Source organism: Botrytis byssoidea (assembly GCF_014898295.1).
Source record: "Botrytis byssoidea strain MUCL 94 chromosome Unknown BBYS_008, whole genome shotgun sequence".
NCBI lineage: Eukaryota > Fungi > Ascomycota > Leotiomycetes > Helotiales > Sclerotiniaceae > Botrytis > Botrytis byssoidea.
The window spans coordinates 1,349,067-1,375,759 of NW_024065849.1; the positions used below are offsets into that span (position 1 = coordinate 1,349,067).

The window sequence follows — 26,693 nt, forward strand, 5'->3', positions numbered from 1 at the left end:
CCACTTGCAATATGGAAATTGTAGACAACTACTTTGTTGACTACAGTTGGAGTCGACAGAAGAGAAATGAACCGGCAGATGGAATCGATAAATATACAACACGATCTTCGGTATATAAACTTATTATATCAGTGAAGCGATAAGACTCTTACAAGAGGAAGGCACTAAAGTCTACTTCTCACCCAAATCGGCTCGCTTCACAATACTGAACTCGACATTCCCGAGACTTTAGAGGAGAGCAAACATTTGCAAGTATCAAAAAATTTAAGGGCCAAGAGAGAGAGGCTGGTGTTGTGGATTGAAGCCCTAGGTGAACAATCTGATGGTCTAAAGACGATGGAAATCTGGGGGAACGACGGGGATCCTGTTGATCGGCTTACGATAAATCTATATGCAGGGGGTTCTTTGCACGTAAGGGAGAGAGCGAGGAAGGAAACCTTTTCTGTCTGAGTGATACGAGTAGTGGTGGCGGAGGATAAATACGTTATATAAACCAAATGCGGGTTGTTTGTCTATGCTGGCTGGCTGGCTGAAGGCTGATATTCTCAGCCGATTTTTATTTTTGGTTGAGGTAGCTGTGGTTAGACGTGATAACTTGTCCTGGGGCTGGGGCTGAGGGTTTTGGGTGCACAGAGATGATTATCGAGCAGTGAGCATGTCTTCTTGTCTACACAGCCTTTGGAGCAAAGCAGGTACCTAAAACCTCTGATGTTCATTGTAGATATCTAGTAGGGGCGATAATGTTGAACACTCTTGGAAAGTAAGTTAACTTTAGCATTGAAAATATCTTCATCCTACCGAGGAGGGTGGATGGATCATTATACTCATGTTATCTCCCTGCAGCAATTCTCCCCCTTCTCTCGTTACCCCACAATCTCTCGCCTCAATTCTGACCCCCTTCTACTGTTATCTAGATTTTCATGAGACCCTACTAAGAAATATCTAGACCAGAATTTTCAATACCATAAATGAATGGTATCTTTCATATCGCATACCGGTACCTTAGGTAACATACTTGATATGTAACTAGAAGAGTTTTCACGCAAGAAAAAAAAAACCAATAATGAGCCTTCCGGCTAAGTTTCGCCCTACGGTATCGCCGCCATACACATCCTATCAAATGCCTACATATCGAGTCATGATTCGCTCAGTTCGCTCCGTACGTGACCCAAGATGGTTGAGTTGAATCTGGCCGGATGGAAATGAGCCAAACCGATTCGGTGCATACTGGTAGATCGATCTAATAATGTATTGGTTGTGTGAATTATCCAATGCAGGAAGGACATTGAAGAATATATCTGCTAGGTGCCTAGTACTCGTAGATATATTCAATTCACCATACAAAGTTGATACTAGACTTGTTGTATGCGAGAGGTTGATAGAATTTATTATTACAATGTAATATTACCTAGAGACTACCCCCTAGCATATTGATTGTATATCGAATGAGAAAGAATCATGGGATTCACCATTGATCGTGTATGTGAGAGAGATTCATACATACAAATCTCTCTTTCATGGTGGCAAGCCCCCAAGCCCCCAAGCTCGCTGCGCTCGAAATTGTTCGTAGAATATCATTGGTGTATATGGGCTAGATTTACAGATGTACAGATGTGCAGATATACAACTGTAACAATGTTTTAAAACTAAGATCCAAATTCACTTGTGCTTATTCAGCAATATATTATCAACCAACGAGATTCAATTGCCGCCACACACTTTCTTTACGCCACTCAATTGTCTTTCTGCTTCTCACACCGAACAATCAAGCTAAGAGATTAAGCGAGAGAAAACCCTTGCAATAATTTTTTTATCAGTAATGCCACTTCAGAAAATTAAAAGGGTCCAAAAGTCTTCCTCCCTCTGAAGAGAAGTATATCTCTTTTCCTTCATTCTTCTTCCCTTTAGAAAAACACCTCCATCTGTCTTCTTTTTGTCCTCTGAATATCAAGTAGAGACGAACAAAAAGAGTGTGAAAAAAAACACCCTTTCTCAATAAATCTAACATAGAAAGAAATAGAAAAATAAAGGGTTTCTTTATCGAAATCATTCTCTCTCTCTCTCTTTTCTCCGCCACTTTTGCCCACTTTATCTTAGTTTATTGTCGAATCATATATCCAGATTACAATATCTTCTCCACTCTCAACGCACCGATTACTACGGGTAGTTTCGCGCTAAGCAAAAATTTCATTCCCACAAATCCTTATCGACATCTTTTCTCCCCCTCTTCTTCTCTTCTTTTACAATGCCTTCTATCGAAACACCATCGAACCCAACAACAACAGGAAAGATGGCTGAAAACAAGAACTCGATCAAGGTCTTAGATGACTTAATGTCGAAGTTGTCTGTTTCGAAAGAGCAGACTGACATTAACGCTGCCACTCACAACCTCGCCATTTTCATTAATGGTAACATCGAGGAGAATGATGCCCCCACCAAGTATGTATTTCCGACTTCAACATGCAAATTTTCATCGATGGGGAGGGAGAGAATGGATAGGGTGGAATATCTGTCAAAGCCTTCACACTTTAGATATTCTCTCATTCACCTTTTCATATCGATATGCCATCTCACGGTCGCACTAAAATCTGCTTTCAAATTTTTTCATGTTCAGCTTTACTAACAAGGTGTCCTTTGCAGAACTGTCGAGGCTTTGAAGAAGCAATTGGCAAACAAGAAGGATGCTAATGTCAGAGAACGCGCTCTCAATGCCATCCAGGCAATTGCTGAGCACTCCGAAGTCTCTGCCGCCGTCGAGCCATACCTCATTGTCCTCCTCGGCCCCGTCCTCAATTCCGTTGGTGACAAGATGGTCCCAGTCAAGAACGCCGCACAAGCAGCTGCCTTGGCCATCGTTAAGGCTGTCAACCCAAATGCTGTCAAGGCAGTCCTCCCACCTATCATCAAATCTATCCTCGAAGCTCAAAAATGGCCCGAAAAGATGACCGGTCTTGACTGTATCGAGGCTCTCGTCGAGTCCGCACCAACCCAATTGGCTCTCAGAGTTCCAGATCTTATCCCAGTCGTCTCCGAATCTATGTGGGATACCAAGCCAGAAGTCAAGAAGAGAGCATACGGTATCATGGAGAAGGTCTGCGGACTTATCGTCAACAAGGATATCGAACGTTTCATTCCAGAGTTGATCAAGTGTATCGCTAAGCCAGAGAACGTCCCAGAGACCATTCACTTGCTCGGTGCCACCACTTTCGTCACTGACGTTCATGAGCCAACTTTGGCTATCATGGTTCCTCTTTTGGATCGTGGTCTCAGCGAGCGTGAGACTGCTATCAAGAGAAAGTCCGCTGTCATCATTGACAACATGTGCAAGTTGGTCGAGGACCCCAACATTGTCGCTGCTTTCTTGCCAAAATTGATGCCAGGTCTCATCAAGAACTACGAGAACTTGGCTGATCCTGAGGCTCGTGAGAAGACCAAGCAAGGTCTTGACACCATCAAGCGTGTCGGTGCCGTAGGCGCTGATGGAAAGATCCCAGAACCATCAAACGCTGGTCAAGTCTCCACTGTTGAGGCTATCCTCAAGGATGTCCTTAGCTCCAACAAGTCTGCTCTCAAATTCGAGCCAATCATCACATATATCGCCGCTATTGCTGGTCAACTCATCGATGAGAAGGATGCTGACTCCCACAGCTGGACTTCCAACCTCAAGCCATTCGCTGTCGCACTTACCGGCGAGAAGGATGCTCAATCAGTTGTCGACAACCTCCGCAAGCGTGCCTCCCCAGGTGCCGAGGCTGAGGATGCCGAAGAGGCTGATGATGAGGAAGGTGAGGATCTTTGCAACTGTACCTTCAACTTGGCGTATGGTGCTAAGATTCTCCTCAACCAAACCCATCTCCGTCTCAAGCGTGGTCAACGATATGGTCTTTGCGGTCCTAACGGTTCCGGAAAGTCTACTCTCATGCGTGCTATCAACAACGAGCAAGTTGAGGGTTTCCCAAAGAAGAGCGAAGTCAAGACTGTGTTCGTTGAGCACGATCTCGATTCCGCCGATACTGAGCAAACCACCATTGCTTGGACCATGAAGAAGCTTAAGGAGGTCGGTGTCGAGACTTCCCAAGAGGAAGTCGAGAAGCAATTGTCCGAGTTCGGTTTCACCCCAGAGATGACCAACAACTTGATCACTGCCCTCTCCGGAGGATGGAAGATGAAGTTGGCTCTTTGCCGTGCTGTTTTCGAGTCTCCAGATATTCTCCTTTTGGATGAGCCTACTAATCATTTGGATGTCAAGAACGTCAAGTGGCTCGAGGAATACCTCCAAAACTCCCCATGTACCTCCATCATCGTTTCCCACGACTCCGCTTTCTTGGATAACGTCTGTCAACACATCATCCATTACGAGCGATACAAGCTCAAGAGATATCGTGGTAACTTGAAGGAGTTCGTCAAGAAGTGCCCACAAGCTAAGTCTTACTACGAGCTTGGTGCTTCCGAGATGGAATTCAAGTTCCCAGAGCCAGGTTTCCTCGAGGGTGTCAAGACCAAGGCCAAGGCTATTGTTCGTGTTAGCAAGATGTCCTTCCAATACCCAGGTACTCCAAAACCACAAATTTCCGACATCTCCTTCCAATGTTCCCTCGGTTCCCGTATTGCCGTCATTGGTCCTAACGGAGCTGGTAAATCCACTTTAATCAACGTCCTCACTGGTGAACTCATCCCAACTGAAGGTGAGGTCTACACCCACGAGAACATACGTATCGCCTACATTAAACAACACGCTTTCGCCCACATCGATCACCATCTCGAGAAGACCCCATCCGAATATATTCAATGGCGTTTCCAAACTGGTGAAGATCGTGAGACTATGGACAGAGCCAACAAGATCGTCACTGATGAGGATGAGAAGGCTATGGACAAGATTTACAAGATCGAAGGTACTCAACGTCGTGTTATTGGTATCCACTCCCGTCGTAAGTTCAAGAACTCTTACGAGTATGAATGTTCGTTCGCTCTCGGAGAGAACGTTGGCATGAAGAACGAGAGATGGGTTCCTATGATGACTGCAGACAACGCATGGATCCCACGTACTGAGATCTTGGCTTCCCATCAAAAGATGGTTGCTGAAGTTGATCAAAAGGAGGCTCTTGCCAGTGGTCAATTCAGACCTTTGGTTAGAAAGGAGATCGAACAGCACTGCGCCAACTTCGGTTTGGATGCTGAGTTGGTTTCTCACTCCCGTATGTTGGGTCTCTCCGGAGGTCAACGTGTCAAGGTCGTTCTCGCTGCTTGCTCGTGGCAACGTCCTCATTTGATCGTTCTTGACGAACCTACCAACTACTTGGATCGTGACTCCCTCGGTGCCTTGTCTAAGGCTCTCAGAAGCTTCGAGGGTGGTGTTATCATCATTACTCACAGTGCTGAGTTCACCAAGAACATCACTGAGGAAGTTTGGGCTGTATTGGACGGAAAGATGGTTGCATCCGGACACAACTGGGTACAAGGTCAAGGATCTGGACCTCGTCTCAAGGGAGATGATGCCGAAGAAGAGGAGAAATTCGATGCCGTAAGTTTAAACCACCGCATTATTATTACTAAACATTCACTAACACTTTATTTAGATGGGTAACAAGATTGTCTCCACCAAGAAGAAGGCCAAGCTTTCTTCTGCTGAACTCCGTAAGAAGAAGAAGGACCGTATGGCCCGCCGCAAGAGAGGAGAGGAGGTTTTCTCTGATGAAGATGAATAAATGTTTACGTCATAGATGAATGATGGTGGTTGGTGTTTGTGGATAGACGAAATATTTAAAATGGATGGGCAAGACAAAGGAAACTCGGGTCACGAAAAGAATTTTCGAGTTATTTTTGTTTTTACTTTTCACTCATGGTTTGGCACTTTAATTGGTCGTCATCATAGTGTATGGTCTTTGGCGTTTATTCGTTTTTACCTCGACTACGAATCTCTTTTTTTTTTACAAGATTGAAATTATGAGTTTCGGTCTAAGACAAAATTTTATTAGTTACCATGTATGCACCGCATATTAGAAGATAGATCGGAAATAGATACTTCGAGATGCATGTTTTGATTAATAGTTTGATAATTGGTGATCTAAGACTTGTGAGAAATATGTGTATGCGAAAATAAACCTGAATGATATTTAACTGCCCCTATTTGCTGCGACCAAGATGCTAATTATGTCCATGAAAGGAACTTCAAAGATTAAATGCACAAGATGAATACCCCTTTCTAAATCACTTCTGGATAGCCAGAAGGTAGTATTATGTTTCTCACTAGACCATACATCAGATTGTGTTCGACTTGCATGACTACTTATTAGTTACCGTAGCAGTACCAATGAGATGTACTGCTGGACCGACTTGGAATGGCATACGGATAGATGGAGTTGATGGATGGAGCTAATAGAGGTATAGAGGCTTGAGAATTGAGGTTTGAGGGTAGGTTTATGTATGCGGTTTAGTTCTTTGGGCTTGTAGGGGGGAGGGGGGGATGATGATTGAAGGTTGGGTGGGTGAGAAGGTGAGAGGGTGAGGGAGCAGAAAAAGGAGGGGATGATGTATGATGTATGATGTGGGATGTGTAGTCGTAAAGGAGGGGGGAGGAGGAATTTTGAAAGGGGAGGGGGGAGAGGGGATTATGGGATTGTGAGATTACGAGATAAATGTGTTCTGGAGATTGGAGGGACTGGGTGGGAGGATGGGGAAATTTTATGGTTTCTTTTTTATGTGGATGTTGGATGTTTATTTATGTATGAGTATTGGGTGAGTGTTGGCGTTTGATTGGAGATGGGGCGAGGGGATGGTGAGATGTTTACCTACTGTGTGGATAGAGGGATGCATGCATGGATGGCTGGAATATCTGATATGATTTGTATATCATTTGATAAGCTTGTGGATTTTATCATTCTCTTTCCTTTCTCAGGCTTTTCTAGTCTTCCCTTCTTCCCTTCTTCCCTTCATTTTTCTTTCTATAAACAGAACTACATCTACTCCACTCCCCCACTCCCCACTCCCCACCTTCCCTTCCCTCCTCCCTCCTCAATCCTCCCCCCTCGCAAACTGCGCATAATACACCTCCCTTGCCTCCTCTGGCGCCCCCTCAAGCCGTATCGCATCTTCTACCTGTTCCATCTGCAGCGCGAGGAAGTGGATTGCTCGCTCCCTCTCTTTCTTATTCTTCTTCTGCTGCTGCTGCTGCTGTGACAAATTTTCAGAATGTTGGATACCAGGTGGTAAGGGGAAATGATCAGGATTCCGAGTCGAGGCGCGAAGAGCGAGGATGGCGGAAATGTATTGGGTGGGTGTGAGGGGGTTAGCGAGAGGGGCTGGGAGGAGTTGTGGGGGTGGGGGAGAGACATTTGGAGAGAGCGTTGATGGGATTATACGGTTTGGGGAAGGCATTTCAGGGTTTGGGTTTGGGAACGGTGGTGAGTTGGGGTTGGGGGTGGGGCTGCTTATATCTGGCGATGTATCTGGAGATTCGGATATGAACGAGTATCGAGTGCGAGGATGGGGACGGGGAGGTCCGTTTTTGCGTAAGCGGATTTTTCGCTGTTGTCTGGGAGGATTGGGGACGTAGTGGTCGCGGGTTTTGCGGTTATGATTTTCACTTTCTTGGCTTCTCCAATTATCTCTGTGGGTTTGGGATTCAGAGATGGGGTTTTGGAAGCGAAGTTCTTGGTGCGCCTGTGTCGTTTGAGTCTCCAGTTCTCTCTGCTTTAACTCAGGAAGAGGGATTTCCATGAACGTGTTGTTGAGATTTCCATTTTTCAGCTCGGCGAGACGAGTAGGTGATGTGATGATGCGCAGATCGGGAAGTCCGCGACGTCGTTGACGGAGGGAGTGAGGAGATATTGAGTTTGTTTTTGTTGTGCTGGAGGAATTTGAAGAGGGGAAGCGGTTCTGCTGAATGTTGGACTGGGGGTTTGAGGGGGTAGGTGGATAGGTAAGGTGTTCGTTTTCTGGGAAGTGCGAGGGTGTATTGTGTCTACTCTGTGAGTTTGCAAGTTCATCTTCTTCAGATTGGGACTCTGGGTTAGAGGCTCGGAGGTGGAGATTTGGCTGTACTGCTGTTGTCTATTAGTATTCCGTCATATTCATAGGTGTAGAATTCCCCTTCTTCCTCTTACGAAGAAAAAGATAAGAAATGCATACCATTCGACTCTCTCCTTGACTTGCGTTTCCGAGTTCCAGCACTTTCCTCCTCTGTAGCACTCTCCGTCATCGCCCTCGGATCCGAAAACAAAGTTCCATTTTCATGCAAAGCAACCAGATCAGGGAGAGGTGCTCGATCCGGAAGATGTGAATATGGTTTTCGCCGAAAACGCGTAGTTCGGGATATGGAGTTGCGAGACTTGGGCATGTTGAGGAGTTGATCGATTAAAAGGTAAGGTGAGTAAGATTGCTGGAGCTGCGAGAAATGACTTGTAGTAATGGTGGGAATAGAGCGTGTAAGTTGTGAGCGGTACCAAATCGATATTTTTTATGTGGGATCTGGAAGTCTTGGGAGATGGGTAAATATAGGTTTGTATACCGCGAGGTATTGTGTGATTCAAATAACAAGATACGGCGTGCTCGAGAGATTTAGTCTTGAGATACTGTGAGTTATTGAGTGGAAGTAGAGAGATGTTCTGTGGGTTCGTCGAGGTGTTGGCTTTGAGATCGGGGTGTGAACAAGTATAAAGAAATCCATTGGTCACCAATTTTATTTCCAAAAATGCGGTCCGCAATTTGTAGGCCGTATTGCTATTTAATAATTTCCTGGATATGACCAGGCAAGAAAATGGGTTCCTGTTAAGAAAGATCTCTGAATGAACACCTTGAACAAGAGTGACTAAGCGAGATTCACTTGAGTGTGTATTGGTTTCTTTCTCATCTGACTTCCTCCGCTTAGATACCGGTTGTTCATTATCATTCACAAACAACAATGTCTGTTTAGGTATTTGGGCAACTTCTCTATCCTCCATGAGACATTTTTGAGGTATACGTACTAACTTGGATTCGAGGCTGGTTCAATCTGGGCAGATTCCTTGGTCTCCAGCGTAATCTCATTCACTGACTTCCATCGTCAACTTTGATGCATGATGGAATCAAAATTTAGGATCGTTTCAAGTCATATGGTCAAGACTTACCATGTGGCCACCATGTCAATAATTCATTTCGTCAACACATGGGTGAATTGTTCTTGTCAGGTAGAAGACTTAATATTCTGTGCACATCTAGCCCTTACTTATTATTTCAGCATCTTTCACTCTTTACTTTAGTATATCGCAGTGTTTCGTTTCAATTTCATTAACAATGTCACATTCTAGTCCCTCTGAAAGTTCCCATATTGTCTTCAAAGTCCAAAACATAAGCGAGGCTACTACAACTCTGTCTTAAAACCACCAACAATCATGTCTAACCAAGCCGCCAACCTTTTGGTATAATTAGAATTGTGTTTTCCAAATTAGTAATTGGGATGACTAACCTATAGCCCGCCCTTGCAACTTGCAGTTGAATAACTGGCACAGACGTATCATAATACTCACCACTTAGCTCCTTGCCCTGCAACGCATCTGCTCCATCTGGCATGACCGTTGTACAGATAAAAGCATTTGAATCTCTAGCCCAACCCAGGGCTGTTGTCAATGGATCACTTATATCCATACCCTCGAGCCATGATTGTGCTTGGTCTTGATACACGCCAGTATTAATAGCGGAGGTCAGCACGTCTGCCCAGTCATGAGCATCACTCATCGAATAACCTCCAACAAGTTTTTCGGGTATGGCTGAATCCCAAACGTGATGAAGATTGGTATCTTTGCCAGCCCAATTTACAGCGATAGTGTTTCCTCCCACATCGATATTCTCAGCATGAAGAGGCTGGTGAATGTCTCCCACAAACTGATGGATTGGTAAGTTAACCCAAAAGAACTCCGAGGTGAAAACTTACGTGGACGATGAACTATTGTATAAATATTAGTAATGCTTAGGGACAGATGAATCTTCCATACCTTTGCAGCAACATACTTGTCATACCTCACAGCATTTGGGTCAAGCAATTGGTTCGTCTAAGGTTTCGATTAGCTTGACTTTCATCTTAGTTTCTTGAGCACAAATATGACTATACGTCGTTGCTGCTGTTGATCTTCGTATCTTTGAATATCTTCAAAGCTTCCTCATACCTAGCCAAAATCAAGTACTTGTAGTGTACGATGACTGTGACGAGAGGCGTGTGTTCTCGACATGTAATCACGGAAACACATGAAGCAAGACCATCAATACCTACCACGCCTCATCAGAAGCTTCAGAAAGTTTTACTCACAAAATTCAAAATAGCTCCAACCACACACCCTTCCTCCCCACAGTCCCTGGCAAACTTAACTCCACAAGCTAGACAACACCTCAGCATCAGCATGACTCCGTCAATCCAAAGGCTCTCGTTGTCACTAATTCTGTATCCTCAAGACTTTCCAAAAGGAAAAAGAATACTAACATCTAGGTACATCATCCATCGCATCGATAAAATGCCAAGCGCCTGTATGCTTTCCCGCCTTGGTATATCTAAAACCAAATCAGTACAAGAGGAATCATTAGATTTCCAGAGAGATTACCTGAAGCTATCAGCCCACTAACCCCTCGAAAGATTAGCAAATGGTCTTAAAAACAGCCAAATCCCTTCACACAGCTTCATTTCATCGGAATACATAGAAAACAACAATCCCGATTACAAAGATCTCTCTCCCGATATCCTTACCGTCGCTACCCCTGCCAAATAACTCTCCGTTTTATTTTTCAGCAGTGTTTGGAAATAATCTCTAGTTTCATCTGCTACAAAATTCGTAGCTACGTATGCTACGGTTTGGTGACCTAATGTTCCCCATGCATATGTTGATGGAAGAAGATGACTCAGACACAAAAAGATGAAGGGATTGAGTTTCATTTTGATTATAGGATTAGGAGAGAATGATAAAATAGTGTATATGAGGAAGGGTGGATGAGAGGAGTTGTGTTGTATTATACAACATGTAGGTATTTATTCTTATCGAACGAGACATTGAATCGGTGAGTCTTGTGATGAAGTGACGATTTACTCGATGTGGTTGGCTTGTGTCAATTGTTGTCGTGGGGACTGGTAGATTAACCAATCATGATTGATGTCCGAGCGGCTAGCTCCAGGGGTTCTTTCCTGCTTCACAGCCACACCGGTATGTTGATATCAGTGAACTTTATCATCTTTCTTCTAACTCCCGGTGAGCTATCGCTTTCCTACTGTACTCGGTAGATAAAAAGGAAAGTAACAATATTAACTGAGTTCAAATAACGAGCTCTAATGGTATTAACATTCTGCATCTTATCCTTTGGGGGAATCGTCAAAGTCAAGTCAGAAAGCACAAGAAAAGTGGTAAAATATTCACGTTCATTAAGAGGCAGCAATTTGCAAAGATACCAGGTGGCCCGGCTGTTGCTCCTTGAAGGAGGCTTCAATGCCCAAGCTGTCACCGACTTCATTCAAATACGTTATCATTCATGTCGTCAATACTTTACTCTTTCATTGTCTCCTCTGCCGAATCCATACATATTGTATCATCCGCGGGTATTTGCATCCTCGCGTTGACCAATTTCTTGCTGGAAGGTCACGGGAGAAAATTCTTGCCCTAATGGGGTTTCCTTAGACCTGACTGGGTCCTTCTGATACTTATCACCATAGATCTTGTTAGATTCTTGATCAGTAACCATAGCATCATTCTTATTCAATTCAACAGCATCATTCTGGCCAACGCCTTGCTCATAGTCAGCAACCATGATATCAACGATTTTCTTCCATTCTTCATCTCCCCCATGGCATCTGCGCCATAAAGAATGCCATTGCCCGGTTTTCTCAGGATTCGCAATTGCTTCTTGCTCGATGCCCTTCTCCGCAACCATCAAACAAGCTTTAATAGCTTCTGCGACATCACCTTCTAGTTTCACAGAGGGTTCTTCACGGTCTAAGTCCTCAATCCAAGTGTGTAATGCTTTTATACAGAGTTTCTGATGCCCCGTCTCTGCTACCCTCTGAAACACGTATGCATACATGTCGGCTGATTGTGATTTGGATTGACGAAGAGGCAATCTCCAAATATCCCAAAAGGCTACCCACTGTTCATTTCGTGCATATAGTTGCATCAGTCGCATTCTAGATTCATCTGAAAAGGGAGGTGACTCGAGGCTCATCATTAGAGTATGGATGCGACGCTGAATTGGCGACATTGCTTTTGTGGGTATTCCGAAAGAATCATTAACAGTCGCTTCTGGTTGAACAGTTGTGATTTCAAGGTCTGGAATACGTTCTGTGGCTTCTTGTAAAGTCACGAACATTTCTCCGGTAAAAATCTTGTGACCGCGTCTGTACATTGTTTGAATGACCTTTAATGCGAGCCGGGCATTAAGGCGTGAAGGAGCGGAGTTCGTGTCTGAAGGGCCATGGACAGGTTCAAGTATGGTACGTATGATTCTGTGGTAATATTCATCAGATATATCACTATCGTCATTTTTCTTTCTTTCAAATCTTCTGAACAAGTTTATTAAATTCAAGGTATGAAACCAAGGGTGTCCAATATCTCGAGCATGATGGAATAGCCAAAAGACATAATCCCACCTGAATGGTGCGGAGTGGTGGGGGTCTCCGACACCGGCCACAACATCTTTAAAACACTCGAGGAAGGATGTGTCCCCAGGAGTATATCCTTTGCCCAAATCAAACATTGCCTGTTCCTCTGAGACATTCTCAAGATACATCCGCAAGTGGTGCAACAAGAAACTTTGCCAATCCAACTCTACGTTGTTAGCACAGTATTCCAAAACACTGTTTTTCGCCCTTTCGAATTCACCAAGGGAGAAGTCGGAAAGTACTGATTGCTGAAGTTCTGTTAGTCTTTTGTTTTCAATTGATCCGTCTTGTTGTGGTGAGGATAAGATACCGTCTGGGTGTTGGCCCCTTGGATTGTCAGATTTTCTTTCTACCGAAGTATGAAATTGCCGAGTCTGAGGGATTTGAAAACCTCGAGGTTTAACGGTTGGTGCTGCAGCATGTTGTAAAGGTTGAGAAATCGATGCAGATGTTGCTTCTCCGACCTCCGCATCTTCAACTACCTCTTCAACTTCAACTTCCGACTGACCAGACCTTCGCAAAATTCCACCCCATAACTTTTCTAGATCGATCTCTTCTCTTTTCTCTTCAGTAAGCATTTGAACGACAATTCTGACACCATCGGTCCGTCTTCCAAAGCCTACAAAGCCATCGCCTTCGGGTGTAGCATTTTCATGTATATCTGGGCTCTCAACCACACCTATATCAACGCAAACCCAACCCGTTCTTATGCCATCATCGCCACTCTCATCACCCACACTGCCTAGAAGCTTAGCTCTCCGTGATTTGCGTCTCAACTTCAATTTCAATTCATTTCTTCCCAATAGTCCATCTGCGCTTGGCCGTAATTTATATGTACTTCTCAACCACCGACACAATCGATCGGCAGAGACATGTAAATGCTTTTCACTTCGTGCAGTTCCAATAAGCATTATCAAATTCGCTCCTAGTGCAGGTGGAGGGTCAAGCTTTCGTAAATCTAGTATCGTAAGATTGTCGAGGCCTAAGTCGACCGAGATCTCTTGTAGCATAGGTTCGAGTATCGGAGGTGGCAATTCTGGTAGATCTGGAATTCTTTGACGTTCAGAAAGGGTTTGAGGCGTTTTTTGAGGTGCTTCAACTTGTAAATACCATGGCACAGCAGAAATCGAATTCTCGGCCTGTTCCCCAATTGCCTGGTTCTCATCCAAAAGGTCTCGATCTTCCAGAATATCCTGATCTTGGAGATTTTCATTCTCGACCTCCTCTTTATCTGCCTTGTCCCCATCTAGAACCTTCCGGTCTTCCGAATTCTCCTCATGCTTGGAAGTATCATCCTGTTCGATCAATCGTGAATCGGATAGAAATCGAATTTGTTGCCTCGGAAGCTTATGCGCCTGAAGTTTCCCAGATGCTGGCATAGTTCGAATTGGGAGCGACACCACATTTCGTAATAATGATAAGCGACATGATGCGCACCCAGTAGCTCTTATGGCTTTACTAACAACCATACTGAACAATTGGTAATGTTTGTAAACATTCAACTATAGCATGAAGGATTGTGGTTTCCAATTGCCTGGGTTAGACATTTTTTCCGGGGAAGATTTTAGCGAACATGCATCCAGTGAGATCTCGCGGGGCTACCGTTTTGTTGTAATTCCCCCCGAGTAGGTACTGGTAGATGGGCATAGATTGGAGGATTAGGTACGCTTGTGTAGAATAGGTAGGTATACTACCAATTAATCAAGGGATGGTTGAAAATCAATGATTTCCTTTTAGGTTCTGATGAATTGCCAAAATAATACCTACCAGTAGTACCTGACATACAATGTCGAAAGAATGTAGAGCAGACTTGAGCGTAAGGTTAGTCACGTGGTGATATACGCAAGGCTGACGAAGTAGAGCTTTTATCAGTCTGTAAGGCGAGTAGTCAGCTAAGCTGACAGATACTTATAATTGGCTCAAATCTCACAAGGCTGATCGGCTCGCTGACGGCTAAATTCCGGACACAGCTGATTGGACTCTTATCGAAAGTGACCCCTGTAACAGTTTCTGCTTATCCAGTCGGTACATACCAGGTCCAAACCGAAGAAAAAAATGTTCAATTTTGCCTTCAAATTGTGACCTATCCATCCTTCGTTCACACATTGATCTCTAGATCTCAAAAGCATTGTACATTTACTATTTGTGAATTGTACTGATTATGAGCGCATTAGTTTTGTCCTTCGAATTTTAAAGATAGTTTTTTTCATACCACTCTTTTTTCTGTATAATCTTTTTCTTAGGATATAACTCTGTTTCCCCTCCTTCGAGTTTATCCTCTCCATCTATCAAAAATGCTTGTCCGAGCTGCAGGGCGAAAAGCTCGTGGCAACCCAATTGCTGATAGACTTAAACGTCAACAACAAGCATATCTTCCTTTTCTATATCCAACTATCCACTCGAATCAAGTTGTGGCATGCCGGAATATTAATGTCGACTCAGGGCATCATGCGACTGGTTTGCGGAGAAGACGAAACTCGAGAGACAATGCTACAAAACCTCCATCGCGGTCATTAGCAACGGCCATAAACCAGCCGTTCGAAGAGATTCCCTTCGAAGGGTTACATAATTCATCATCGCACAATTATGCATCATTGCCATTCAGTATACCAAAACTTCAGTCGCCAATCATAATTCCGGATGACAGCGCGGGAGCTCCCATAAGACATCGGCGTGGAGGTAATGATGCGGTCGGCGGTACTAGCGATGAAATTATAGCATTACTCATTGCTTGCCTTCAAGTTGGGAGAATAGAGCGTGCGAGTGTGATTTTTAAACGCCTGGCACAAATGGAAGAAGTCGACAGAGAGACACTACTACAATTACAAAACCAATTCTTACGTGCTGCAGTCCACGAGATTACGATGAAGCCCTCAGAGCAAGCGACACAGTTTCTGCACAAGTGGTTCGAACTCGAAGTACGAAACAAGAACCTTCCACAAGATGCCTTGACTGTAGCATATATGCTGAAGGCTTCACTTCAATCGCCTCCAGGTCAACGACGTGATAGACTGGTATCAAGATATATGGATATGGTCCAAGGAGAAGCTGGTTTGGAGGTTCTAGCATGTAACGTTTTGCTACCCCACGAACTGGACATCATCAACCATATTTGCCCCACATACAATCTAGCGGAGGGACTTGGAGATCTTCAAGATATCTTTGTCTCTGAGACGCCCAGAGCAGTAGATCCTTCCGACGGAGTTCTACAATATGTCGAAAAAACAGGCACATCAGTTCCGGAAGTTCGCCAAACCGAACAAAAGGGTCTTGGACTGAAGTCATTGAGAAAAACCTTGTCGCTTTTTTCTTCTCTACCATCTGCAGGATATGATATGTCAAAAATGAGTGAGGAACAGCAGAGGGCTATCCAGGCGCAATTAGAAGAAGATGCTGTACAGGCTGCCATAGATCGTTGGAAGGATGAGAGCGTGAATTTGTCAAAATTAGGATTAAATACCTCACTACAATCGAAATCACTAGGAGCGAGAATGTGGAAATGGCATGTAGCTTTGACAGATGCTCTGAAAGAAGAATTAAAAGCCATCGACGAAGCAGAAATGAAGCAGCAACGAAGCGCAGCAGATATAAGCAGATGCGAATACGGGCCCTTTTTACGCTACCTCCCAGCTGAGAAGCTCGCAGCGCTGACAATTATCGCTCATATGCACGCGTTGTCGTCTTCAGGAATTGACAAAGGACTTACACTATCATTTTCTATCTTGCAAATCGCTAAAAGTGTAGAAGATGAGAGCATTTTCGAAACGATACAGAAAAACATGGCGAAGCCCTCGTGGTCCGACAGCGTAGCCGACAGAGTTCGAATGCTTCGAATTCTCAAAGCGAGAGCACGCGGTGCTAGCGAAGAATTGATTGATAACGACGACTCTCCAAGCTTTTCGCCTGATGCTTTTGTTTCTTCGCAAATTCGTGCGCATGAGTGGTCTGTTGGAATTAAAGCCAAAGTTGGATCTTTCTTATTGGAATCTTTACTGAAGGTTGCAAAAGTTCCAGTTACAATGATACACCCTGAAACCAACGAGACTGTTACTCAAATGCAACCTGCCTTTTCTCATGCCCAGCAATACAGAATGGGTAGAAAGCTCGGTGTGATCAACGCCAATAAAGTCATTGTTGATCAGCTCAAGCGCGAGCCTGTTCACAGCCTTCTTGCAAAACATCTTCCCATGCTTGTAAAGCCCGAGCCATGGACTGGTTTTAGTTCTGGTGGCTTTCTTAAGCATCCCGGAAGGGTCATGCGCGTTAAGAATGGAGATGCAGATCAAAGAAATTATGCGGATGCTGCTATTGATCGGGGCAATTTATCAACAGTTTTCAAAGGCCTCAACATACTGGGAGAACAATCTTGGAGAATCAACCAGCCAGTCTTTGATATTATGCTAGAGGCATGGAATTCCGGTGACGCAATTGCAAACCTTGCTCCGGACAAGCCAAAACTAGATTACCCCCCCGAGCCCGAGACCTCTTCCGACCCACTCGAACGCCGAAGATGGGTCACTGCAGTCAAGAAAGTAGAAAACTCTAAGTCGAGTTTCCATTCTCAACGTTGTTTCCAAAATTTCCAACTAGAAATCGCTAGAGCTCTGCGCGATAAAACCTTCTACTTCCCACATAACGTGGATTTTCGTGGAAGAGCATATCCCATTCCTCCCTACCTTAACCACATGGGAGCAGATCATTGTCGAGGGCTTATGATGTTTGGGACTGGGAAGGAACTTGGTACTTCTGGTTTAAGGTGGCTCAAGGTTCACCTCGCCAACGTATACGGGTTCGATAAAGCGAGTCTTCAAGAGAGAGAAGAATTCGCAAACAAAAATATAGACGAAATCTACGACTCGGCAACAAACCCACTGGGAGGCAAAAGGTGGTGGCTACAGGCCGAAGATCCGTGGCAATGCTTAGCGGCATGTATGGAATTCAAGAACGCGCTTGAATCTGGAGATCCAGCTAGTTTCATTTCATATTTACCTGTTCATCAAGATGGTACTTGTAATGGTCTTCAACATTACGCAGCATTAGGTGGTGACGTATGGGGTGCCCAGCAAGTCAACCTCGAGCCTGGTGATCGCCCGGCGGATGTCTATACTGCAGTCGCAAATCTCGTGAAGGAGAGTATCGCAAAAGATCTGCTTGCCGACCACCCCAAAGCCAAAGTTTTGAGCGGGAAAATAACCCGTAAAGTTGTCAAACAAACCGTTATGACTAACGTCTACGGAGTCACCTTCATTGGAGCTAAAGCACAAGTCCGAAAACAACTTGTGGCAGCTCATAAAGATTTGCCTGATAACGAAGAAATTAATCCAGGGACTCTAGCATCTTACGTAGTCACTAAGATCTTTACCGCTCTTTCCACTATGTTCAAGGGGGCTCACGACATTCAGTACTGGCTTGGAGATTGTGCGTCCCGAATTTCAAATAGTCTAACACCTGAGCAAATTGAGAGGATAGTCGCAAAAGCCTCAGAGCAAGGAGGACGTACTTCTAAACGAGCTGCATCAAGTTTAGATGACATTTCTCAATTTAAATCTAGTGTGATTTGGACGACACCTTTGAACTTGCCAGTTGTCCAACCCTATAGAACTCACAAATCACGGCTAGTGCGCACAAACCTTCAACTTCTCAGCTTATCTGAACCGCATCGATCGGATCCCGTCAGCAGTCGTAAACAACTCCAAGCTTTTCCTCCCAATTTCATCCACTCTCTAGATGCAACTCATATGCTTCTTTCAGCAGTGAAATGTAGTGAAGCAAATTTAGCGTTTGCGGCTGTTCACGATTCATTTTGGACACACGCCGCTGATATCGATACGATGAACACATTTTTGAGAGATGCCTTCATCGAGATTCATAGTGACGATGTTATTGGACGCTTGGCAGCGGAAATGGCTACTCGGTACAAGGATTACATGCAGCTTGTGAAAGTCAAGCCGGGAACTCTAGCGTACACTAAGATTTCTCAATATCGCAAATCCCTCAAGACAACTGAGAAGGATAGAAACAGCGATTTATTGAGGGAGGTAAAGAGGCTGCGCCTTCTTAATTCATCTAACCCAGAAGAAGTAGAAGAAGGGAAGCGCATGGTTACATCAGCTAGTATATACGAAGTTATGACGGGTGAGGCCGAGTTAGATCCGGAATTAGATGTTAAAACCGTGGGTTTGGGAAACATGGTCAACTCAAGGTCAGCTAAAGAGCATGACACTGTATCCAGCTGGGATACCGGTGCTACGGACGAAGCTCTAGAGGAAGCTATTGAAGATAATACGAACATTGAATTGGAGGCGGCGGAAGAGATTTCAGAAGAGGCAGAATTAGAAACCGCACCCAAAGATGGATTTGAGACCTCAATGAAGCCGAAGTCTCGACCAAATCAAACACCCCAATTGGTTTGGCTTCCATTGAAGTTCGCCCCTATTCCTAAGAAGGTAAGCACACATTCTAAACTATAATACTGGCTCAGTCTGGCTGACGACTAATTTTCATGCAGGGAGCTTTCGATGTGACACGTCTTAAGCAAAGTCAATACTTCTTCTCTTAGTTGAGTTAACGATTATCATGGATTTGTTTCGTCTGGGATATGATTTCGGGTGCCGGCTGCATTCCGGTAAGGCGGGCTTTGAAGAGCAGGATACACATTTTGGATTGAATTCCTCGGCAGATCCTTTTATTTTAGCATAGCGAGGGCGTTTACATTACAAGGCGTTGAAAACTAATGAAATGGCTGACAATGTATGATTAACGTGTAAGCTAACGGTTCTTCCTTCATATAAAGGAATTGTATAGAACAAGCAAAATCAGAAAATATCTTATCCACAAATATGGCGAACATATTGCTCTTTTGAAAGTTACAGTTTACTCTTAACAGGCTGAGCCTCCAAATCCAGGTTCAAGCTTCCATCTAGTTATTTCATAAGGCGTTCGTATCAAACCAAATAGCAAACGTGATGACACTCCGGGAGAGCGATCTTAATGTCACACGAAACACTTGAATACGAGAATTGATTCGCGTAAGCAATGTCAATTTCTCATGACACAAATAACGAGATCGTACAAGCCCTTTCAGCTGACGATCTAGCTCGGTAAGACAAGCCTGGTGCGTAGGTGCGTTTCCCCGTTGAGTTTGTGAATGCGATGATCCATTCCGCGAGGTAGCGAGGGATGATTCGTGGAAGGAACGAGGCTCAATAGCTGGCTGATGATATATATATATATACGACTTGTCTCTTCCACAATATGGATTCTCCAAATCGATCAACACAATAACTTTTAGATAACTTCTACACCATAGACATTCCCAAACAAAACTTTCATCATGTATCATCTTTACACTACCGGTATCCTTTTGTTGACTGCAGTGTAAGTGCTTTTCGAGTTCTCTCAACCGTCTTGAAATTCACAAATACTTACATTGATTTATTTTAGACAAAATGTCTACTGTATCCCTGAAGCCCTTCGCCATCGTTCCGAAGCATGTGCTCCAAGCTTGATAACTACCACGTACATTAGTACCATCTCGACGGTTAAGGCAGTTCCACATTCTTGCTATACTCGCTCAATTACCACCATTCAGAACTCTTTCCGTACGCCATTCTTCTTCCATTAAGTAGTATCAGCTAATTAATATGACCATAGCTTGCTCAGGAACGAAGACCTTCAATCCTGCTACATGTGGTCCCGTGCCATTGTGTATTCTTTTATCAACGACTACAATCACAGTGCCGCCTAGTGATAGTAAGCTAAACCGGTTCACTAAATCCTTCTTATTCTTAGATTATGTTTCCTGGTCTCGGACTACACTTTTGTATTTCTTTCTATAAGATTCTTTTGCTTTTCTTTACAAACCCACCTATTCGTCCCACATTATCATACCATCCTTTGTTGATCGGCAATACTGACGGTCTTTACAGAATGTTGTGTAGCAACTCCAACAGTAACGGTTCCAGGCGCGTGTGCGAAATGCCAAACAGGCTGTGCCACAGATTTGACGACGGTGACTGTCACTGAAGGAGCAACACCGCTATCCTACAATCCCGGCGGTCCTCAATTACCCCCAACCAAGAGACAAGGAGGTCCACTCATTCCATGCACGTCTACTCTAAGCCGATTTAAACAGTTTACCCATGGGCCTACAGAAACCCTTTTTCCATCTACAGTCACAGCTACTAGCAGCGTAGATTGTGCAGGCTGTGGCGCTTTGAGTGTGAAGCCTATTGGAGGTGTCGGTCCTGCTGTGGTATTCACGACAACAGTAACGGCAGATGTGGCAACTACTACTACGACTTTTGTTTGCTCCCCAACGCCGGCATAGGGCTTGTAGGAATTTGGAATAGGTGGGGGTCTTTAAGATCTTTGTTTCGTGCTTGAACTTAAGCTCATTGCTACACTCGTTTTGCAGACAAACAGAAAGGAAAGATTGACTATGAAATTTGCAGTGAAGTTAAACCCACGATTACATACCACTCCTTTTGAAATATAAGCTTCAGCCTTTTTGACTTGACAATACATTATGACACGATACTTGTGCTTACTGGAATGTGAAATGCTTCTGCCTGAGTCGTGATTCCAGTGAACTTTTCCTGGGGAAATTTCTAAGCTGGAATTCTATGGCTGACTTCCCCGTGGTCATCATCGACTTTCGCCCTTGATAATCACCGTATCGTATAAGAAAAATGCATGACCATGAAAATAAACATCTTTTCCTTGCTCATAGAAGCTGAGGACATTAACCAATATTATACATTATTTCGTATGTCACTTGTAAAACGCACAATATTCGGGCGGATGAGGGCAAAGGACCGACGTCGAATATCAATCACGTGATGACCGTAGATATCTCGCGCTAGTGATTGGCAAGGTCCCAAGATTTATTTCTCGCGACTCAAGCTTCCAGGCGCATCAACATAAAGCAGAAACTAGGCAAGACAAATCAACAACTTCAAACGCCAAAATGCCAGTTGTCAAAGGTGGAGTTTGGACTAATATCGAAGATGAAATTCTAAAAGCAAGTGTTTCGAAATATGGATTGAATCAATGGGCTCGAGTTTCCTCACTTCTCGCAAGAAAGACACCGAAGCAATGTAAAGCAAGATGGAGCGAATGGTTAGATCCAGGTATTCGCAAAATAGAATGGAGCAAGGAAGAGGACGAAAAATTGTTACACTTGGCGAAGTTAATGCCAACACAATGGCGAACTATTGCTCCTATTGTCGGACGAACAGCGACCCAATGCCTTGAAAGGTATCAGAAATTACTCGATGAAGCGGAACAGAAAGAGGCTGGAGAGTTTGGTCTTGGTGGACCAGATGGCGGAGAAAACAAAGCACCATCTGCGGATGATGTACGCAGATTGCGACCTGGGGAAGTCGATCCAGATCCAGAATCGAAACCTGCGAGGCCAGATACTGTTGATTTAGATGAGGATGAAAAAGAAATGTTAAGTGAAGCTCGCGCCCGTTTAGCAAATACACAGGGTAAGAAGGCGAAGAGGAAGGCTCGTGAACGTCAATTGGAAGAGACGAGAAGGTTGGCCGTTCTGCAGAAGCGCAGAGAGCTTAAGAATGCTGGCATCAATATCAAAGTGGTTAATCGGAAGAAGGGAATGATGGATTACAACGCCGATATTCCTTTCGAAAAAGCCCCCGCTCCTGGATTTTACGATACAGGCGACGAATCTATACAGAACGAGAAGCAAAGAGCAGCTTTTGATCCACGAAAACAGCAACTTGCGATTAAGCGCAAAGGAGACCAAGATGATAACCAGGATCCAAAACGACAAAAGAATGATAAAAACGCCCCATCGGCATCATACCAAGCGGCCATGAAAGCCGGGCAGATGCAAAAAATTCGGGAAGCAGAACAGAGTAGTAAGAGACGGGCGCTGGTACTACCAGCACCTCAGGTTGGTGAGGGGGAACTCGAGGAAATTGTAAAGATGGGTATGATAGGGGAGAGGGCGAACATTGTGGCGAGGTCGAGCGAGAGCGATGCAACAAGAGGGCTTGTGAATACATATTCGACTATAAACAGTGGAGCACCAATTCGAACACCGCGAGCCCCAGCACAAGAGGACCATATCGCCAACGAAATACGAAATATCAGAGCTCTGACCGAGACACAATCATCACTTCTAGGAGGAGAGAATACACCTTTGCACGAAGGATCTGGTAGCACAGGATTCGGTGGCGTTACGCCTCGAAGGCATCAAATGGAAACACCTAATCCTATGGCAACCCCATTTCGTGCAAATGGAATCGGTGCAACTCCCGCAAGAAACGTCGTAGGAGCTACACCAATGCGAACTCCTCGAGATAGTTTTGCACTGAACGCAGACGGTGAGATGGAGTTGGTTGGGAGAACACCTCAAGATTTAAAAATCAGAGACATGACCCTTAAAAATTCCCTGAAAGCTGGTCTTGCATCTCTACCAAAGCCAAAAGATACCGAGTGGGAATTAGAATTACCGGAAGAGCAGCAAGAAAATTTTAGTGTTCAAGAACTATCCGAGGAAGACGCAGAGCTTAGGGATAGAAGGAACCGACAAATTCGAGAAGCTCGAGAACAACTAGAATTTAAAAGACGAACACAAGTTTTACAAAGAGGGCTACCAAGGCCATCAGTTATCGATATCAACGCATTAATGAAAACTGTGGAGAACGTTGAAGATACAATTGAAGGTTCTATTGAAAGAGAAGCAGCTTTATTGATCGCGAATGATGCCCTTACGTACCCCACACCTGGAGCCAAAGTGAGGGGCACCCCGAAGGCCATTGAAGTGTTTGAGGATGATGATCTTTCACAAGCACGATTGCAGTTGTTGATGGAAGTTCCCAAGGACTTGGTAGAGCAAGGATCAGATGCTTTTAGAGCGGCATGGGACGAAGCTCATAAATCATCGTTATTACCTGGATTAAGTGGATACGATTCTGATGATGAGATTGATGAGCATCAGGTGCTTCTAGATGCTTTTGACGTAAGCCCTGAATTCCTACCAATTTTGTCTCTTCAATATCTAACAATTCCCTAGAACGTCCAAGAATCTATCGTTGCTGCTGCTGAGAAGGGCAACAAATCCGAAAAGAAACTCGCCCTTCATTTAGGCGGTTACCAACAAAGAGCTAAAACTTTACGCCAAAAAATTGGCGAAGCAGCTGACGCTTTGTCTAAAGCTAGTTATTCCTTAGATGCATTCAAAACTTTACAGATCTCAGAAGATGTAGCGATCTCGAGGAGATTGGAAGATTTGAGGGAGAGAGTGGGCTTTGTTTCCAAGCGTGAGAGAGAAGCTCAAGAACTATATAGAGAAAGAAAAGAGGAGTTGACAAATTTGACGGATGGGGTAAACGGTTTTCATTGAGGATGAGAACGAAAATGAGAAATTTGTAATATATGGAGACATTGTCTCCAATGAATGGCATGGCGTGGATATGGATAATTTATTTAAGGCTTAGCGGAACTGAAGCCGGGTGGAAATGAAATGTATGATATCCCCATTTGAGATTGATTCTTTCAAATATGTGCAAAAGTCTCAGTAAGTAAGTGATGTGAATTGCTCAACGTGTCTCTATATGATGTATCCGTCTGCCTGTCTACCTATCTATCATAGAATGCTGGCCGTTCATCTCGTATCTCATATTCAGTCCTCATGTTTGTGGATCTTTTTTCTTTCTCCGTACCAATGCAAACGCAAATGCCCACCCATACTAATGCTCGCTACTCTATTTCCCAAACAAGATAAAATAAATCGATACAATCGATCAACGCAGATGCCGCCCGCAACTTCATCCCTCAGCCCCCTAAAATCCCACGACGCGTGCGTATCTCAACCCACCAAATCCGCAACCGATTCCTCGACCAAAAGTTGCCTTTCTTCCATACACTCTACCGTTCCTGCCAAGATACCCGCTCCGATAATACTTCCATACATACACCCTTCTAGTACGATTTTCTTGCCGCCTTTATCGGGACCGAATTCCTTGTGCATGATACCATCGAGATACATCTGGCAATCTTCAAGATAGTCTTGGAAGTGGGAGATACAAGAGCCTGTGTAGCCTACGAAGAGTTCTGTTACGTTTTCTGAGGCGTGGATGGGAATCGTTTGGTTGGGATTTGTTGTTCTTGAAGCGTCGTTGGAAGGTGGCGAGAAATGGAGTTCGTCCGCTGCTGCGAGAAGACCGATGATGGCAGCAGCTACCATGCCCGCTGCACGCTTCTCGATCTTCTTTGCTACGATTACAACTACATTTGCTAATTCCGGAGTCCAGGTATGGGGTTTCCCGCTAGTTTGATCTATAGGGAACGGCATGGCGAGATCGAGTGGTTCGCATAGCCGATCTTCTCTTCCTACTTTAGCTAGGATACTTGCATCGAGAGCATTTCGTTTGCGGAGAACTGTGGGAAGGGTCTCGGATGGTAGCTGGAGTTGGGTTGTAAAATATTCCAGGATAATAAGACGGCCTAGTTCGCCGAGGTATTTGCCGCCGGTCATGTATTCGAAGGGCATGAAACCTGGAGTTTCGCTGTTGGTGTCGAGAATCTTGTCCCATTTTGTGATGAAGTTCAGGGCGTGAATAGGGGGAGCTGTGCCATTGATGGACCATTCAGTGTTAATTATGATCTTGGTGTCTTTCTGTTTGCTCTCAATAGTGTTAAGGGTGTGGGATGGATATTTTGTGACATGAAGTTTAGAGAATGACAGGGGAATAGTGGCATTACAACCAGTGCCGACGATTAGACCCATGGCCACCTTCTGATTCGGCGTACGTTTCTGTCGGTGGAAGGACACTAGGCTTGCAACGGCATCATTTACTATGGCAGTTATTTTGATGCGGGGAAGATGAGGCAAGGTTGCAATTGATATTTCGTAGCCTTTGAGGAGCTGCTCGCCAAGGTTGAGATTTGAGGTCATTGCAAAACCCTTGCCCATGGACATCAAAATTGCGTCTGATAATTTGTTTTGACTATTCATGTGTTAGTGGCCGTCCGCTTAACAATGATAAATACGGCATCAAACATCATTGGGAAACTCATCGTAACACCCATTGGCAACTCAGAAGGTAGCTGTGAGCTCCATTCGTCAACTCCATCCTGAACAACTTCCGCAATACACTTTCCAATCCACACAAAAAGTTCATCTGCGTTGTTGTATTTGTGGTCTTCACCAATTTGCCATGACTTCTCAAGTAGCCTATTAATTTTGCCTGGTAATGCCAAACCATCTTGAATAGAAGGGCCAAGTAGCTCGATAAATCCCACTCTCAGATTTGATCCTCCGCTACTGTAGGTTAGATACAAATTATCTAACAGTCTATGACAGAAAACTTACATATCGATCGCCAAATATCTTCCCTTTCCATGATCCGGTCTCAACACGTCTTCAGAAATAGGTGTAGGTAAAAACTGATTTGAAGATTCCTTTGCCAACGTCTTGAACGTCTCACAAAGACTCTTGGCTAATGCATGAATCTTATTAATATCCACATCGAGAGGTGCAAGGACCTGGTCAAGAGCAGTTGGATTTAAAGTCATGACTTCGATAAGCGAGCTGGCTGGCTGACTGTAGCTGAGTGAGATAGATAATTGAGGGGGTGAGAAGGCTTGTTTTGAGAAACGTGTATGTATGTAGTGTGACTCTCTGACTTTAGGATGTTTATCGAATTTCAATCAATTTTTAAGGAAAGGTTAAGATAGATGGGGTTGAATTATATGCGTTATTTCGCTAGTGCATATCGAGGGAGAGTGAATGAGATATACAGCCTCATGTGTATGGTACAGTGAATGATATAACCCTTTTTACAATATTAGTGGTTCAAAATGTTATAATAGGTGGATTATATTACAAATGAATGCATCTGGGCAAAGAGGTGAGATCTGAAAAGAAAGTCTGTGTGAATATCAGCATAAAAGTCTAGGTAAGCACATGAAGCAGAAAGGAGAAGATTCAAGGCATGTACCAATTGGGTACTAACTCCTTTCATGAGTGCCCGCTTAGATCAGCCGATCAGATATGATTACTCTGTGTTTAGCCGCGGTTCTACCGAATCTTCAGCTGGATGATGCTCCAACT

At 44.2% G+C, this 26,693-nt stretch overlaps 8 protein-coding genes across 8 annotated transcripts; 4 read left to right on the plus strand and 4 right to left on the minus strand.

The window, feature by feature from the left end:
• Positions 1 to 2,245: 2,245 nt before the first annotated feature.
• Positions 2,246 to 5,705, plus strand: EAE97_005030 (uncharacterized protein; the record flags this gene model as incomplete). The annotated part of the gene is made up of 3 exons (XM_038875542.1): positions 2,246 to 2,439; positions 2,641 to 5,521; positions 5,577 to 5,705. The coding sequence occupies 3 exons, from the start codon at positions 2,246 to 2,248 to the stop codon at positions 5,703 to 5,705; spliced, it is 3,204 nt and encodes a 1,067-aa protein (XP_038733899.1).
• Positions 5,706 to 7,011: 1,306 nt separating this feature from the next.
• Positions 7,012 to 8,335, minus strand: EAE97_005031 (uncharacterized protein; the record flags this gene model as incomplete). Its single annotated transcript, XM_038875543.1, has 2 exons — positions 7,012 to 8,042; positions 8,128 to 8,335. The coding sequence occupies 2 exons, from the start codon at positions 8,333 to 8,335 to the stop codon at positions 7,012 to 7,014; spliced, it is 1,239 nt and encodes a 412-aa protein (XP_038733900.1).
• An 849-nt stretch (positions 8,336 to 9,184) lies between these two features.
• Positions 9,185 to 11,126, minus strand: EAE97_005032 (uncharacterized protein). Its single transcript, XM_038875544.1, has 8 exons — positions 10,712 to 11,126; positions 10,569 to 10,585; positions 10,451 to 10,518; positions 10,280 to 10,347; positions 9,969 to 10,025; positions 9,908 to 9,919; positions 9,443 to 9,858; positions 9,185 to 9,389 (listed from the first exon to the last, which is right to left on the minus strand). Exons 1-8 carry the CDS (start codon positions 10,895 to 10,897, stop codon positions 9,338 to 9,340), a joined length of 876 nt encoding a protein of 291 aa, XP_038733901.1. The 5' UTR covers positions 10,898 to 11,126; the 3' UTR covers positions 9,185 to 9,337.
• A 415-nt stretch (positions 11,127 to 11,541) lies between these two features.
• Positions 11,542 to 14,076, minus strand: EAE97_005033 (uncharacterized protein; the record flags this gene model as incomplete). The annotated part of the gene is made up of 1 exon (XM_038875545.1): positions 11,542 to 14,076. One exon carries the CDS (start codon positions 14,074 to 14,076, stop codon positions 11,542 to 11,544), a length of 2,535 nt encoding a protein of 844 aa, XP_038733902.1.
• An 825-nt stretch (positions 14,077 to 14,901) lies between these two features.
• EAE97_005034 (uncharacterized protein) lies at positions 14,902 to 19,166 on the plus strand (the record flags this gene model as incomplete). The annotated part of the gene is made up of 2 exons (XM_038875546.1): positions 14,902 to 19,053; positions 19,116 to 19,166. The coding sequence occupies 2 exons, from the start codon at positions 14,902 to 14,904 to the stop codon at positions 19,164 to 19,166; spliced, it is 4,203 nt and encodes a 1,400-aa protein (XP_038733903.1).
• Positions 19,167 to 19,903: 737 nt separating this feature from the next.
• Positions 19,904 to 20,936, plus strand: EAE97_005035 (uncharacterized protein; the record flags this gene model as incomplete). Its single annotated transcript, XM_038875547.1, has 4 exons — positions 19,904 to 19,984; positions 20,051 to 20,208; positions 20,261 to 20,359; positions 20,536 to 20,936. Exons 1-4 carry the CDS (start codon positions 19,941 to 19,943, stop codon positions 20,934 to 20,936), a joined length of 702 nt encoding a protein of 233 aa, XP_038733904.1. The 5' UTR covers positions 19,904 to 19,940.
• Positions 20,937 to 21,575: 639 nt separating this feature from the next.
• EAE97_005036 (uncharacterized protein) lies at positions 21,576 to 23,981 on the plus strand (the record flags this gene model as incomplete). Its single annotated transcript, XM_038875548.1, has 2 exons — positions 21,576 to 23,597; positions 23,652 to 23,981. The coding sequence occupies 2 exons, from the start codon at positions 21,576 to 21,578 to the stop codon at positions 23,979 to 23,981; spliced, it is 2,352 nt and encodes a 783-aa protein (XP_038733905.1).
• A 465-nt stretch (positions 23,982 to 24,446) lies between these two features.
• EAE97_005037 (uncharacterized protein) lies at positions 24,447 to 26,155 on the minus strand (the record flags this gene model as incomplete). Its single annotated transcript, XM_038875549.1, has 3 exons — positions 24,447 to 25,587; positions 25,641 to 25,901; positions 25,953 to 26,155. The coding sequence occupies 3 exons, from the start codon at positions 26,153 to 26,155 to the stop codon at positions 24,447 to 24,449; spliced, it is 1,605 nt and encodes a 534-aa protein (XP_038733906.1).
• Between the last annotated feature and the right edge of the window lie 538 nt (positions 26,156 to 26,693).

Bases quoted from the DNA above. Each gene is read 5' to 3' on its own strand.
- EAE97_005032 (XM_038875544.1), bottom strand. From the start codon at position 10,897: ATGAAACTCAATCCCTTCATCTTTTTGTGTCTGAGTCATCTTCTTCCA. The intron at 10,348-10,450 runs GTTAGTATTCTT...GGTGTTGTCTAG, and splicing joins GATGGATGATGTACCTAGAT to CTTGTGGAGTTAAGTTTGCC. The intron at 9,390-9,442 runs GTTAGTCATCCC...TTATACCAAAAG, and splicing joins GTTGCAAGGGCGGGCTATAG to GTTGGCGGCTTGGTTAGACA.